This window comes from Manacus vitellinus, unplaced genomic scaffold (assembly GCF_001715985.3).
Source record: "Manacus vitellinus isolate BGI_N305 unplaced genomic scaffold, ASM171598v3 scaffold_0_pilon, whole genome shotgun sequence".
Lineage (NCBI taxonomy): Eukaryota > Metazoa > Chordata > Aves > Passeriformes > Pipridae > Manacus > Manacus vitellinus.
This window is the reverse complement of record NW_021938789.1, coordinates 54,187,022-54,202,881: the sequence shown is the minus strand read 5'-3', so window position 1 is coordinate 54,202,881 and position 15,860 is coordinate 54,187,022. Positions and strand designations below refer to the sequence as shown.

General features: G+C 35.3%; 1 protein-coding gene across 1 annotated transcript in view; it reads right to left on the bottom strand.

Moving 5' to 3' along the window:
* TTC29 (tetratricopeptide repeat domain 29) overlaps positions 1-15,860 on the bottom strand; it is a 214,455-nt gene that overhangs the window by 90,547 nt on the left and 108,048 nt on the right. Inside the window, exon 5 of the mRNA XM_029959582.1 lies at positions 12,625-12,810. Coding sequence (XP_029815442.1) covers positions 12,625-12,810 — 186 coding nt within the window. The remainder of the gene's footprint in view (positions 1-12,624; positions 12,811-15,860) is intronic.

The following is a 15,860-nucleotide window of genomic DNA, read 5'->3' as shown; positions in this document are numbered from 1 at the left end:
AAAAAAAAAAAGTTACTCCCACTTAAGAAAACAGCACACAAATCTGAAGTTTTCAATACTGAAATTAAAGATGCTAATTTGAATAATATGATATTTAATAAATAAAGGCAGTGCAAAACTATCTAGAATTCCCTACATACGGTCCTAACTTTAATTAGGTGAGATGTTAATTAGGCCCACAGATTGCTTCCAGTAGCGTACAGGTAATTTAAAATGTCACAATCTGCAAAATGCAGTGACTGACCTGCTCTAGCTCCATGCCTCAGCAATACTGAGAGCAGCTAATGATTTCCTTTGCTATCAGCTCATATATTTACCAATGAAAATACTGCTACAGAAACAATTGCCCAAGAGAAGTGACAGGCCTGTTAGGTACACTGCTTCAGCAGCACTACTATAAGCAGAAAGCACATTTAATTCTAAATTGGAAACAGTTGTTGAGGACTTCAGAAAATATTCCACTGTAGCTTAAAACAACAACCTAAAGGGACAATAAAGCTTTGAGCACGTTATAGTATGTTTTAATCTAAAACTAGAACATCTTTTGCTGTCGGTTATTTCACTGTACAACGTGAACATAAAATCTGGTTGAAGTAGCAGCTAATAGCAACAAAACACCAAGAAGGTTATTATCATTTGAAAAGATGTAGGCTTACATTTCAGTCTAACTGCTTGGACTACTTGTATTAATCTCAGTTCCTGTGTTCAATTATGACAATTACGGTAGCACTATTCCTGCTGAAATAAGAATCTGTCACAGTTTCCAGTGTGAGCCACTATCTACAGAGGTTGTTATAAGTCTACAACAAACGTGTATTCACAGGAATCACAAAGCAAGGCTCTTGTTCAGTAAATAGTTGAACCACCTTGGACTACTGAGGTAAAATGAACTGCACAGAAGTCACTGGAGCAGCTCTCAGTTGCAATAACCTGACTGTATGTGCCAGCTGAAAAGCAACAAAAAAAATTGTGGAAGGGATTTAAGATAAAATTTGTGGTTCCATAACTCCACAAGATCCCTCTAGAACACAACTAATCATCAGACAATAATCAAAGTGAGTATTAAGATAATGGATAAAAATTTATATTAATTTAATTTACAGGAGCTGATAATATTTTTTCAGAAAGATTCTACAGGAAGTTTTAGCAAAATGACACAAGAAGTTCATAAGAATATTGTAATGACCATTTCCCCAGTTTGACAATACAACAGTAGATCTCACTTGGAGTCTAAGCTGCCTAAGGCCAACTGAGAGCATGCCTGAGAAGCAGAAGCCTTGAGGACACAAAAGAGAGAGATAAAAGGAAAGCTGAACATTACACAACCTGAGATATGGCATTGGTGGACTGATACTGCAGCGCAAAAAGATAGTATTTTATCTTCCATTGTCTGGGTCAAGAACTACTGGGCTAATTTTCAGTATTGCAATTTAGAGGATGATACATTATTTCTGCTCACATTACTTAAATAAGTATGTGTTGCTTGAAACGAAAAAATTAACTACAGTAATCCAATAAGCATTAGAGCATACAAAGTCTTGTCCTCTGAGGACCTAAATTACTTTCCTTAAAGCTCAAATACTCAAAATATACCTATACAAACCTAGAGGGCAGTGTAGACTGTAGCACCCAGAGTAGGACACTCCACAGAATGCTATAACATTCCATCAACACACTGTAATATTAAATGTGTTCTGAAAAGGGGTTGCTTAAAGGGCTCTCTAACAGATACCTCGGAACTTGGGGGTAACGCTGGTTTCTCTGGTTGTTTGCCTGCCTGCTCTCTAATCCCTTCCCCTTCTGCTGCCAGCACTACTGAACTGCAAAGAAGGAAGGTTTTCCCACAGGCAGCTGAAATGACAGCTGCTTAGGGGATAGTGTACTGTGGACCAGCAAAAAAAAAAAAACAAACATACAAAACCTGACAATTGAACAGGTCCCATATGAAAATTCCACTTACTTGTCTGTCTTACATTCATATTCAAATGAAAGAACACACAAAATTCTGCTTTACAATTAAAATTCCTTTATCTTCTTAGGTTAACATATTTGTCAGATGCCTTCTTCTGCTTTGATTATATATAAATAAACACTTTTGATATATATAAATTTTAATTTAGAGGACAAGATTGCAAACAATGTTGAACATCAGCTGAATGACAACACACCCATTTTAGAGAGAATGGAATTCTTGCTTCATGATAACATTCAAGCCTTCTTTCATGTTTGCAAAGCATCAAAGTGTTTTCAATATGCAAAGGCTACCTAAGATGCAAAATGTATTCAGGAAGCTCACATTATAAGGCTCCAGGCTCTGGATAAGAGCAGGCCCACACTCAGTGGGACGCTCACGTTTCAGGTTTCACAAATACTTCAATGTCTGTAGGTGGATATCTAAATGCAGAGAGGGAAGGGAGCTGAGAACTCAATGATGAATGGCACATACTTTGCAGTTCTGTTCTTCAGGGCTTGAGAGTTTTTTAAGTTCAACAGAACTAAATGAAAACAAGTTATATTAGTATTTAATCTCAATAATTAATATGATCATTATCTTTTAAACACAGTGTCACTGGAGCAGATTAGTTTCACTAAATTATTTTTTTCTGCTAACTCATGTCAAATACTTGCCTCAGCTTAAATTTTTTTTATTTGCAGTAATTCCATTTTATTCAGATTCTACCTAATTTCCCTTACTTTTCATAGCTTCCAATAACAAATTTAATATCAGATGCAACGCTCCAGCACTGGAGCTGTTCTGTTGTGCAGATGATTTTCTTCAGAAGCATCTTTGAGTAGCAGGCTGGACTAATGACCTGCTAAGGTCCCAACCAACCTAAATGATCCTCTGAAGAGTAAGGTATATTTTTATTAACAGCTTTATATTTGTTTTACCTGTGACTTCTAGAGATTATTGGTAATGGCTGAGCAAATGCAACCCCATCAGCTCTCAGTGACACTGGGAAGGCACCTCTGGAAACAGAAAATCTCCTTTATCAATTACTAAAAGGAAACATTGCCTCCAGGAAAGTTTATGATGACAACTGCTGGTCCAGCTACAGTTGTCCAAAACCTTGCAAAGCTTTGAAGCCAAGAAAAAAAAAAAAAGTCTGTTAGTGAGCGGGCAGCTTCATCTCAGTACTAGTCATTAACCAGTAAATAATTAAAACACCCTGGAAAAGACAGGTAAAATACAAGCAGCAATGTCAGTAATAGACATGAAAGAGAAGAGAAGGGAAAAAGAATTTAAAAAAGCAAAGAAATAATTCATTTGAAGTTTTAATAAAGTTTCATTTGCAGTCTTGTTTAAAGATATATCAGACTTTAGGGATGTAACCTAATTACATTTTTATTCTAAGTTCTATTCAAAGATCTTGGACTTTGAATCTTTAACACAGATCAAACATAGTATAATTTACTCATGGCTATCAATACTTTAAAAAGATCTCTTCATTAAATGTCACAGTCTTATGAACATGCACATGAAGCCAACAGAGCAACATTTGATACCAAAAACATTTAGAGCATGATTCTTACAGAAGTGTCTACATAAACAATTCAATTGAGTGCTACACATTGTATTCAAGTATACACAGAATGTTTTTTCTAAAACGTTTCTGATACAACACCTCTCCTAGTTCAATGTAAATGGCAATACTTTTTTAGTAGTTTGGACTTAGTTGAAAATGAACTTTACAATCACCAAATACCTGAGAACAGAAACTAATTTAAGATCTTTTTCATATGTGAAAATTTTAATGAAAATGCAAATGACAGTTTAGAATTAGCACTGCTGTGAATATTTTGAAGACCTTATTACAAAGCAAGAATACAGACCTGTCCCCAGGTGTTATATCAGAACTGAAAGGCACTCGATTTGAAGAACTAGCCTAGGAAAGTGGCAGTGACAGTGAAAGGATTAAGAAAACTTACTTTTTCCATAGTGTAAAGAACATTATTACTTCCCTGTGCTTAATAATAAACCTTGATTTAAATCAACTGAAGGAAAAACATGAAGAAAGTATTTCATTTTCACTGAATTTATTTTCAGAAGTGAAAATAAGAATGCTACAGAATTCTCTTATTCAAAACATCTTCATTGCCTACCAATACCTTTTGAAAATTAGAATAAAAATAATTATATGAAGAATATTTTATTAACTCAACAGGCAGACTTTCATAAGACTATACTAATTTGAGGTGAAAACATTCCTAATTTCTATAACAACAATTTAAGACAGTACCTGCTGGTTCAATAACAGTAACAACCCTGTTATTTACTGAGGAACCACCTTCTGCACTTGCAGGTGGATGAGTTCAATTATTTCATAAACCTTTTAAATCTGTCCTCCTCAAGAATCTGTTAGGATTTATGGCTGCTTCTGACTGCTACTGACTGACAGAGTAAAGCACTGTATCCAAAGACTTTATCTCCTAGCAAATTACTGCTTAAACTTTTAAATTATGCTCTACAATCAAGTTTTTCACAATTAACTTATGTATTCCATTCCTAAGCAAGGAGAAACCAATATAACCACTTTGTGATACAGTGTCACAACAAAGGAGAATTAGCTTCAGTTTATATGACGAAAATCTATCAATTAAAACACTGGAAGTGTTTTAAAAGGTCCAACTGGGCATGCAGAATTCCATATCCCATTAAGTAAAGGCTTCTTTCTGTCTCTAAAGTTCCCTGATGTGAGACTCTCTTTAATTATATGTCTCTACATGAACCTAAAATTTAGCAACAGGTTTATGTAGTAAGAGGTATGGGATTTGGAAACGTGAATATGTTTGCAGGTCTGAGCTATTCCTACACATCTTTTCCTGAAAGCTGTTTGGAATAAATAATCACAACTAGGAATAAATCTTAGAAGTTAGCAGTCTGGGATATGCAACGTGGGGTGAGGAGGGGGGAATATGATGATAAATCAATGGTATTTGCTTACTTCTAGATGTGGTCTGTAATATAAATATATATGTTCTCTCCAAACAGTGAACAGTACAAAAAGACACTTTTAGGTTAGTCTCCACAGGGAACGAGCCTGTGTGATCATCCTGTCCTCCAACTAGCTCTGGAGTGAACTTCAACCAAATGTGGTAAGAAGTCAGTAGGACAGTAAGTTTCTACCACTTTAGGGAAAGTTATAGTTTGAGGATAGACACTGAGCCAAATTCCAAACAGACAGAAAGACAGGCTGAACTCTGCTGTAGGCATTGGAGAGGGCAGAATGCTGCCTGGTCAGCCAGCAACTGAGTCCTGGCCAGTCAGCAGCATGTTCTCACCTACCCTTTAGTTTATCCCAGCACAAACTGAACCTTACAAATGCTACAGAAGCATACAGGAAATGTTATTGTATAAATGCACAACAAAACTGTGGTTCCTGCCTGAAAGGATATTTAGTCTCTAAATATCTAGAACTGCAACTCTCCTTTAGGCCACTGCCATGTTTTGAGTGGTACTCAAGCTTCCTATGAAAAAAAAAGTACATAGGAATTTATATCTTTAAATCTCTTTCTTCTTTTTGCTCCACACTATGACAAATGCCATTATAAAAAATAATTATGAGGTTCATATTTCATCAAAAATCACAAACTTAAGTAGGTATCATTTTAAACTGAAAGAAGTTGCTTACAAAAAGGAATCTCCAACACAGACATAAGAATAGACAAAACCAGAATGGCCTTGGTGGTTTTTAGCTGATAATTTGAGTTGCTTTTCTTCCTGAACAAAGAGATGGGATCCATTTTAGGTTGCCTTCTACCAGTGTCAGACCCAGGTTTGTGAATGGAGACCTCTAGACACTGGTTATACACTTTATGGTGGAAACATGACACTGCTAAAACAGGCAGGTTGGATAGTTCAAATGCAGCAATATTGTTTATCAGTAACAGTTCTGCACTCCACAGGTAGTAACAAAGAAATTAATCTCTCTTTACAAATGTTGTTCCTCTGGTTTGTTTTATTTATCAGCTGTCTGCAATATTACAATTAGATTATAAAGTAGAACATTTCTGTATTATACAGCATAATGAGGATTTTCTACTTAGGTGGGCTTGGCAGACTTGCAGCACAGATATTAAGTTATATTAATTTAGAAGGTGAACACCCATCCCACCAATGAATTCTATTCTGGGTACACTTAGGAATCTCCTAGTAGCAAAAGAAATTACATTTTTATGCAATTAAAATAAACTTGTAAAATGTACACACACAAAAGCATATGAAATTTCATAAGCAATTTTAACTTTTGCCTTTTTAAACCTTTTTAGTACTTCATTTTGCAATATTAACATTCTCTTTTTTATATCTGCATATAAATTATTTCTGCCTGAAGGCAAACCAATTGGGGAAATTCTGCTTAAACGTGCATATTTCCTCTGCATAGATCCTCATGAATGTATGCTGAGTTTCTCTCAATTATTTATACATTACAGTTTTCAATTAAAAAACACTTGCCATAAACAATTCAAAATGCAAAATCAACAATTTCTTAGTAAGAATAAAAATAATTTCTTGGTTAACAACAAGAAAATAAAAAGTTTAGACTTTTTATGTTCCAAACCAAATAGATATTCTGAACTGTCTTCAAGTTGTTGTTCACCAAATATATCTGTTAATTAATACTTAAGCTTCAGAAGCTTGAAGTGATCCTGTGCCAACCTGTTCTAGGTACACCTGCTTTACCAGGGGGGGTTGGACCAGATGATTTTCAGAGGTCCCTTCCAATCTAATCATTCTGTGAAATGCCCATTAAACACAATCAGAATCTTTCCACCAACTTCTGCAATGCCTTGATTAAAAACATTCATTTCAACAGTATGATAAAGTGACTGCTAAAATTCTACACCTTAGTCTTAATCCACATTGTAGAAGTCTGTAAGAATCCTGTGGTGGTTTTTTTTTTCATAACAAATTATTAAAGTCCCTTGTTATGACCTGGCTTTTCAACCAGAAAAGATTATATCAAATTTCAACATATGAAATAGACCGTATTTTATCCATGATTAAAGATAAAACAACTATAACTTTCTCATAAATCAGGCCCAATTTATTAATAAGCTTGGGGTGGGTGCAGAAGGACCAAAAGTGACCAGCTCTGGCATAACACTGGTTTATTTGAAGACCAGTGGGAACTCAACACTGCTTATAATCAAGGCAGAACGGGATTAGGACTGAACACTTAAAACCGAACACTTCAAAATGCTTAATTAATTTGCAGAATATGGCAGATTTTTGAAATGTCTAAGCTTAGTTTAGAAAGGACTAAAAGAATTCTTTATCAGGGTCTCCTAAGACTTGCAATCTAAAAAACACACAAAAATGGACAAAATTGGGTTAATGGATTAGCTGTATGTTACAGGAATCAGCACTGAGATATCTAACGCTGCTATTTGCTTTGCATTTGGTCCCCTTCTCTCACTAGTTCTGCCTGCCTCCAATCTTCTCAGTCTTTAAAAATTTCAGATGAAGTATTACCTCCAGTTTTGTTGATCCTGATGTGCCAGCAGAATATAAATCTGATGACTAATTCAAAGTCACCACTGCATTGAGACTAACAGCATAATTTTCACAGCTCTCATACCGGGGGAGATGCAGTTTCTGGCACGGCACTGATACACTTTTGTAATTCATTGTGAAAGTTTTATTCATTGGACTCTACTGTGATACTTATATGCCTTCTCAAACTAGTTATTTTAATGTATCCAGAAATGTTTCCAGGCACTGCAACCAACAGATTCCCTAGTAAACTCTCTTATCCTTCAAAACAGTGTGGCTGCTTGCAAACTGCCTGTTAGCAGCAGTCCCTGCAACACTCCTATTACCAAACTGTGCCCATAAACAACTGTAGGGCAGGAAGGCCAAGTTAGCACAAGCCAAAAGCACGTGCATGACTATTAACACCATTTCAGCACCAGCATGTTCCAATGTTCCCAGACATCCTGGTGCACTGCTTCATTTACTCGTGCAGAAAAGCAACCATGGCCTGTGAACATCCACCTTTGCTGCCAAAGTCTGAGAGGTGAGCACAGAGATCCTAACATCATTTGAGGCTGAGAGGATAGATATTTATAAGACTATAGTGGTGATGTTCTTGTTCCTTCCTGCGGAGACCTCAATGCCACTCTTCCTGCTCCACTGCCCCACTGACAACGTGCCATTAAACTATCTTTTTGTAAGGGTGCAAATTAAGGAAAGAACAGTCATGCATCTGTATTAGAAAAACACCATCAAATGTTTGAATCAGTCACCTTTAAGCTTCTCTCACAAATGCAGAATTGCTTGACATTGAGATCAGAATGTTGGCATCTAAAGTACTGGCTGTATTTGAATGTGTGTGTACATACATATGCATGTGTATGTAGCTGTGTACATACATTTACATACATACATTTATACAAACACTGTAGTACTTTCAGTGGTCTTGAAGGCTGCTTTCAGGACAAGTACACTTTCAGATGTCTGTTTTTATTATGCCTTTCAATAACATAGAAATATAGAAATATATCTAATTTTGTTATAATCTATTTGAAGCAAATAGCCACTACAAGTACAAAGCCCTTTTTTCCCTCTGGACTGCTCTTTTTACTGACATATATTGTCTGAAACTTTGGGATGCATATATCTATGGTGCATATCACTTCATGCATATAGGTGTTAACCATTTAATACAAAACAGAAAGCACTCAAATATTGCAGTGATAACTTACACAACCTAGCATTAGCCATTATATTTATCAGTACACTCAGAATGTTTTTTCTGCAAGATACAGCAGCATAAACCTGATGTTCACAATTAACTTTAGCAGAAAGTACACTATATTAATCTAACTCTCACAACTCCCTGATATGCAGAAAAATGCACACATTTATAATGACTGATATTACTTCTGAAAACACATTCAAAGCACAAAATGAAAAATATTTTTTTAAATTGATTTTACTTAATGGTAAATCTGTCACAAAGACTGTGCTTACTTAGATGACAAGTGATGTTGGATTTAACATGAGAAAACATAATATGTTATTGTGTTTTCAATGTGTTTAAAGTGACACCAGCACATTTAAGAACTATATGAGAAACGTAATAAATGAGTAACTCAAGTAGAATAATGAGTAACTAAAGTAATAAACCAACTTTTTATCAGCCCTCTGAGGAAAGACAAACTATGGGGTGAGCACAGCTAGTTGAACAGTATTAAAAGCTGAAGACTCCCACAATAACCAGTGAATAGCATCTCATCTGTAAACAGAGACCTTATTTTACAAACAGAGTACTTTAGGGAAGGGGTTAAAAATCTCATTCCGTGAAGAAATTCCACTAAAATCGTGTTTGCTCCAAGCAGAATGTTCCATTTGTGTCTGTAGCAGGCTACTCAGTTATTATTGTTTTCTTTCCCTTCCTGGCAGCTACTAATCGTCTGCATCCAAATATCATGACTGAAGTCTACACCTCAAATATTTAGCTTTGAAGATTAATGAACATCAGATTATATCCAGCCCCTAGGACAGGGACCAGGCTGAAAGTCAAGGAACTTTAAATTTGATTACACAAAAATTACCCAGCAAATTTATTGATTTTCTTCCAAGGCAAACAACAATCTTTACAAGTAAATGTTTAACTTTATACTCCCAAGCAATCAGTCCTAAGCACATATAGACAGCTTCCTTTCCCAAGTAATGAAAAATACACTATTGGATGAGAGAACTGAAAAGAAGTGGTATGAGATATTTACATCTAAAAGGATGCACACACATATGTCTGTGAGACTAATTTCATTCTTGCAAATTTGCTTATTCTCCTGGTTGCACTATTAATCAAGGCAGTTGATACAGATATGACAATTTAAATCAGATGAAGTATCTCATAAATGTTAGGAATCATTCCCATACCTACACAGACATCCATCTATTTGTATTGGTAGAGGTACATATTCCTATATACATACACATGAATGCACACACAGATGCCTATACATGTGTATCTATTCCTGTATATAACTCCCTAGAAGTGGGCATATGACTCAGATCACAAATTAGATTACAGCATCCTAGATAACTGAACAGAAAAGCTATAAAAAAAGCTGAGTCTCTGTCCTAATATAAAAATAGTATGTTTAAACTTTTTACTTATAACACCATTAACACTCATGGAGTTTTATACAATGCCAACCCAACATCTGCTCTTACACTTTTTCTGCAATCAGAACTCACCCTTGAATCAATTTTTCACCCTTGAAAATACAAAGTGCATGGAATACATCTGCTGTCTTTTTTCTCAGTGGTGCCTCAAAGCAAATCCTGCTTACTGTCTCAGTTTCTTCATTTTTTTTACCTCTCCCTCTCTATGGAACGAAAATATTTGCAACAGCCAGACCCCACAGATAAAGTGGAGTTTTAACCTGGGCAGTGAAAATGCATATTGTTTAATCTCTCTTTACTAAAGTTAATAAGAAGCCTCTCTTCTAGAAGTTTCTAATATTTTACAACAGGAAAATAAAAATTTCCTCTCCTCTGATCATCTCAGTATATTTAATAACTTTATGTGTTTTTGTAATGGGCTTCAACATATTTAAGTATTCAATTATCTTTTCTTTACACATCATAAAAGTAGGAAATTTTAAAATTTTTTTAGGCAGTGGTTGGATAACAGTAGTGAGTCACACTCAGTATGTGCCTCTGAAGTTACAAGTAGATATGAATGTTTGCTTTTCTGCACCTTCTTATAATTGAAGGACAACTTCAAAAACCAAAGCAACCCTGACAATTTCTAGAAACCACCACCAAAACACAAGGATGCTACTCAGTGCAAAGAGAAAGCAACAAATTGCATTTAGGCACAGCTACCTGGTGATCTCAGAACACAGAACAGGACAGTCAGGTAACAGTTCTTCAGAAAATAATTTAGAGATTACTGAAGGTCATGAACCAAATATGAGTATGCAGTTCATGTTGAAACATAGAATGTAGATATCATACCCGAAGACACAAATAAAAATGCAACGTACAAGAAAAGTAATCCTTCTATTTTACTGGTTAATGTTCAAATTTTAGTTTAAATTAGTTCAATTAGTTCAAATTCTAAAACTGAATCCAGGACTGCGTGTTGCAAGCAAGAAAGTTATGGTAACAGTTCACAGGAAAACAGTGTGAATGACCAGTAGTCTAGAAAACATGTGAGAAAGTATTAAAAAAGTTGTGATGTTTTAGCTTTAAGAGAATATGGGTAAAAACCAGGACAATAACCTTTCAATTAAAACAAAACAAAACTGAGAAAGGCTGCATGCTTTATGTTTTATGTCCAGGTTTTTTGCTGGGAAATTAGGACATCTTTCAAAACATTCCCAATCTGTCTTTTAGTGGAATTAGACTGCTTCCACAAAATATTTAAATTTCTGTGAATCTTCTTTTGTTTAAGAAAAGCCACTCTATTTGAGAAACCAGCGACAAGTTGAGTTTAGAGCTGGAATTGTTTCAACTCACAGTCAAACTTAGAAACAAAAACATAGTGACTACACAAATCACATATTTTAAGCAGTAGTTAGGTATGCAGTACACTTAGGAATTGGAACTGGAAGACAGGCTTTATTCAATTACTTGAGGCTCACTTATTGCTTGTCTTCCCACAACATGAAAGGATTTTATGCAAACAGAGGAAAACACCTTTTTCATACTCAGACTGCTATACACACACAAACCCCTCTGCCATGAAGGCAATGTGTGCTTTTAAATACAGAAACAAGGTTCATCTTGATATAAGAAAGTAATATTATTTACAGTGAGAGCCATTGTTCACTGAAAGTCTCCCCAGGGATATGGTGGAGTCCCCATCACTGGAGGTTTTCTAGATGAGATTGGACAGGGTGCTAAAATAACCTCATCCAGACTCCCTTTCCCATGAAAGGTTGGATTAGATGATCTTTCGAGGTCCCTAACAGCCTGGGCTGTTCTATGATTCTAGTTACTTCTATTGATATATTTTCTAATTTCAGAAACTCCCAGTTTCAGGATACAGATGCACAGATGGAGAAATGGAGCTTGTGGTAAGGTGTAAGTCTGAAGCAAACACCAACGTGGCAGTCACATCCAAACAAACTGGGTGTCATTTTCAGTCAAGAGAACCAGAAGGAAGTTTTAAAAAAGTACACAAAAATATATGCTGTTTGTCTAAGTATAAATTGGAAGCAGGATTAAACTGAATTACCTCTTAAATCAGCCCAGTTTGTGTAATTGCAGATGCCATCCTACTCAAATACCTGTGGCCCGAAGCAGCATTACCAGCCTCTTGTCAAAAACAAGTAAAACCAAACAATGTCCAACACAAAGAACCCTTGTGATAAAAAAATGCTCCCTTTAAACTTGTGTTTGTATTTCATCTGATGGAGTACTTTCAACTGCAGACAGAATGTCAGAGGAAGTGGATCTGTGAATAATTACAGACTCCTTTACCTTCTTATTTGATGCTCCAAAAATTGAAATTGCAACTGTTGTTTTAAAAATTACTTTAAATTTTGGTTCCCAAACAAATTAATATTGAAATATTGTGCCCTGTGATGAAACATAAATTGCCACATATAACTGTCTCAAGGCTGATACAATGCACTTTTATCATCTCAGTGACTTACCGTGTCCCTCATTGATGAGGCCCATGTTTACATGTGCTTGTGCCTTTCTCTTCCCACCATCAATTTTTACTAATTGAGCAGTGTTAAAGCACTGCTCATAAAAGTAGTCTCTTAACCATTTGTCCTCAGGGTCTTCGAAAGAGCAGGCCAAGTTAAGCTGGTTATCGTACACCTCCTCGTAGAGCCCTTCAAAAACAAAAATTACAATCAAAATATTAGATTATCATCAGCCTTCAGAAACCTTGCATGTTATAGCAATGATCATGTAATGAAAATGAAGAGCTATTTATATATCCACCATTCAAACACCGTCAAGTTCTCCTACATGTCCACTCAAAGAAATATAAGAGGAAAATTATAACCTTACAAATTAGGCACAATTGAAAACACATTTTTGTTCCCATTTCTGTGTGCAAACCCAAAATTCAGTTTAATACAACACACAGACCCTGGATAAGACATTGGCTAGTTAGAAGTTAGAGTGAGCTTAAAAAAGCCCACACTCTGCAAACAAAAAGCATTAATTCTTAGAACTTTAAATGTTCAAAGTAAGACTAACAAGAAAGTCTTTGAGTTTTCATGTATGCTCCCATGTTTAGTACCTTACCACTCTTAGAAATTAAGGACAAACTGAAATTGCACACCTTGCCCTGAAAAAAACCCCACAGTTCACCAAGGTATTGCTCTCAGAACAAATGTGGAAAGCAGGGGAGACTGAAAGTCACCAATTTTCTCTATGATCTGAAGTTTAGACCCCGCTCTTTATCATCTCAGACAACTAGATGAATACACATTATCCCTAAAATTTACAAAAACACTGCCAGTCTGAAATCTAAGTAGCATTACAAAATCATCCACAAATATATTATTCACAATTTAAAATTATAGAATGATAGCTTCAACAGAATTAGAGTTATTTCTCTCAGAAAATCACCTTCAAAAAAAAAAAATAAAGAAATCCACAAGATTTGAATTATTCCAAAACTTCATTAATTTGTGGTAGAGATCTAAAATTTTCCTGGTAAATCTTATCATACTGTTTCTACCTAAAGGGAATTTGAAATATCTATTCCTTAAGTGATGCTGAAAAATCTATCAGATAATGAAGTACAGCGTGAACTTACATGTTTCACGGTAAAATTTATCACTGACTAAACTAAATTAATTTTCTTTGCAAACTCTGCTCATGTCAGATGTGAAATGGAATAATTAGCTAAAATTCCATTGCAGTTTTGGTAGGCTACTTAGTGCGTTTGTGGCTATCAAATGAACGTAAGCCAAACAGCCAGTTCTTAAAAGAACTTCTGTGTAGTTGGGTAAAGGAGTCAAGAACCACAGGTCTTGTGGCAGGTGAGAGGCTCTTTGGTTAAGCTGGACGTGTGAATAGAACTGATTTGCTTCTGGGAGTTCTGCCATTTGTAAGTTTTGCTCAACGAAGAGAGAAAAGGGGGAAAAGAAAAAAACAATACTTTTGTTTGTTGCTTTTGGGGTTTTTTCATTTATTATTTTGTTTTCCTATTTATTTTCCTCAGAGTTTTCCCCTCTATGAAGTGGTAACATCATATTCCTTTCTATAGCTCCCATTAAAATATATAAACTTACGATTTTTGAACCACTTTGTTTTATATACATTTCCATTTCTCGTATTTTAAATAACTCTTTCAAGAAACGAGTGTTTCACAATCTCTTTACAGTCACTAAAGTAGAAATAACCCAGAAATTACATTTAGATTATCATCTCATCATTTGTGTCTAAGGTTTTACACCAAAACATGCCAAAATATCAGCTTAAGTTTAGAAATTTAGCTTTGAGAGGAATTAATTACTAATATATAGACTTCACGTATTCCTTATCAGAACATTCTTCACAGCAGTGAGTTTTCATGCCTTTTTTTCTCCCCTCAAGACCAAAAAAGTACCTCTTGGGTACCTCTTCTTCAGAACATCCAGGAGTGTACATCATATAAAAATTAAACATACAAATATGAGAAATTAAGACAATTTTTGTACAATAGCCTCATAAAAATTTCTGCAAATGATACTGAAATGGAAGTAACAAAACTGGGTTGGGTTTAATATACATATATTTATCTGTGTGCATGTGCACAGATATACATGTCTATATTTATATATGTTTATAATAGATATAATATAGATAATGACACACACAGCACTGTAGCATCTACTAAGAAGAAAATTATTCTAGCCAAAACCAGGACCATATACAGATAAAAAAGTTAAGACATAGTTAGGATTCACACAAACTAACCAATTTAGATACAGATACGAGTTATCTGGGATCCCTTTATTCTCAATGAAGAAAACCAGTTACTTCTTGGCTGAGATCCATTCATCTCATCCTGACTTAAACAACTACTGCAGCACAAGGGAGTTCTTTCAGAGATTATCTCATAAGTAAAGACAGAGGTTCCCATGACAATTACAAGCACACAAGCAAATAACCACATGAAGAGAGAAATACAAAACCTAATTATAACCACTAACATAAAGATAACAATACATATTACATACAGATCACAGCTAAGTGAAAATGAACTCGGAAGATACCAGAGGATACATACAAATGGTTGCAATAACACAGAAAGAGAAGAGATAATTGGATTCTCATTGGGGTAAAACACAAGATACAGATTTGCTCCTTTGAAATCTTTGCTACGAAGCATCAAGGCACTAATGCGAGATAAAATTACGCAAATAACTTCAGGTAGTGCCCTACAAATCCCAGGAGATGGAAGTGACCTGAGGCAGACTATAGCTACTGCCACAGCTTTGATTGAATGAACTTTAATGTGACCCTCTGATGACTACCCTGCCAGTGAATAACAATGAGAAGTGCACAAAGACAACCAGTTCTCTGTCATTGTCTTGGGCAGTGGCTGACCAGATATGTCGGTCATAAAATGAACTCCCAAAGCCAGATTTTGAAAGTCATATTGTCTTCTGGATTCAAAGTCTGATTTACCAATCAAGAAATTAATTGAGGTTATTCTGACAGTGGCAAAGATAGCACATCAGACTTGGTAAAAGTGAACTTTTACCTCCTCAGGAGAAGAACATTAGAATAGGTAAATACAGTCTTCTATAAAATCTCCAAGAAGTAGTTTAGACTTAAAAGCTTTGAACTCTCTGATTTTGTAAAGTTCTCTACAACTGATAATAGAATACATGTAGACAAGTCATATTTATGTATCTGTTGATCAAAAAAAAATTATCTG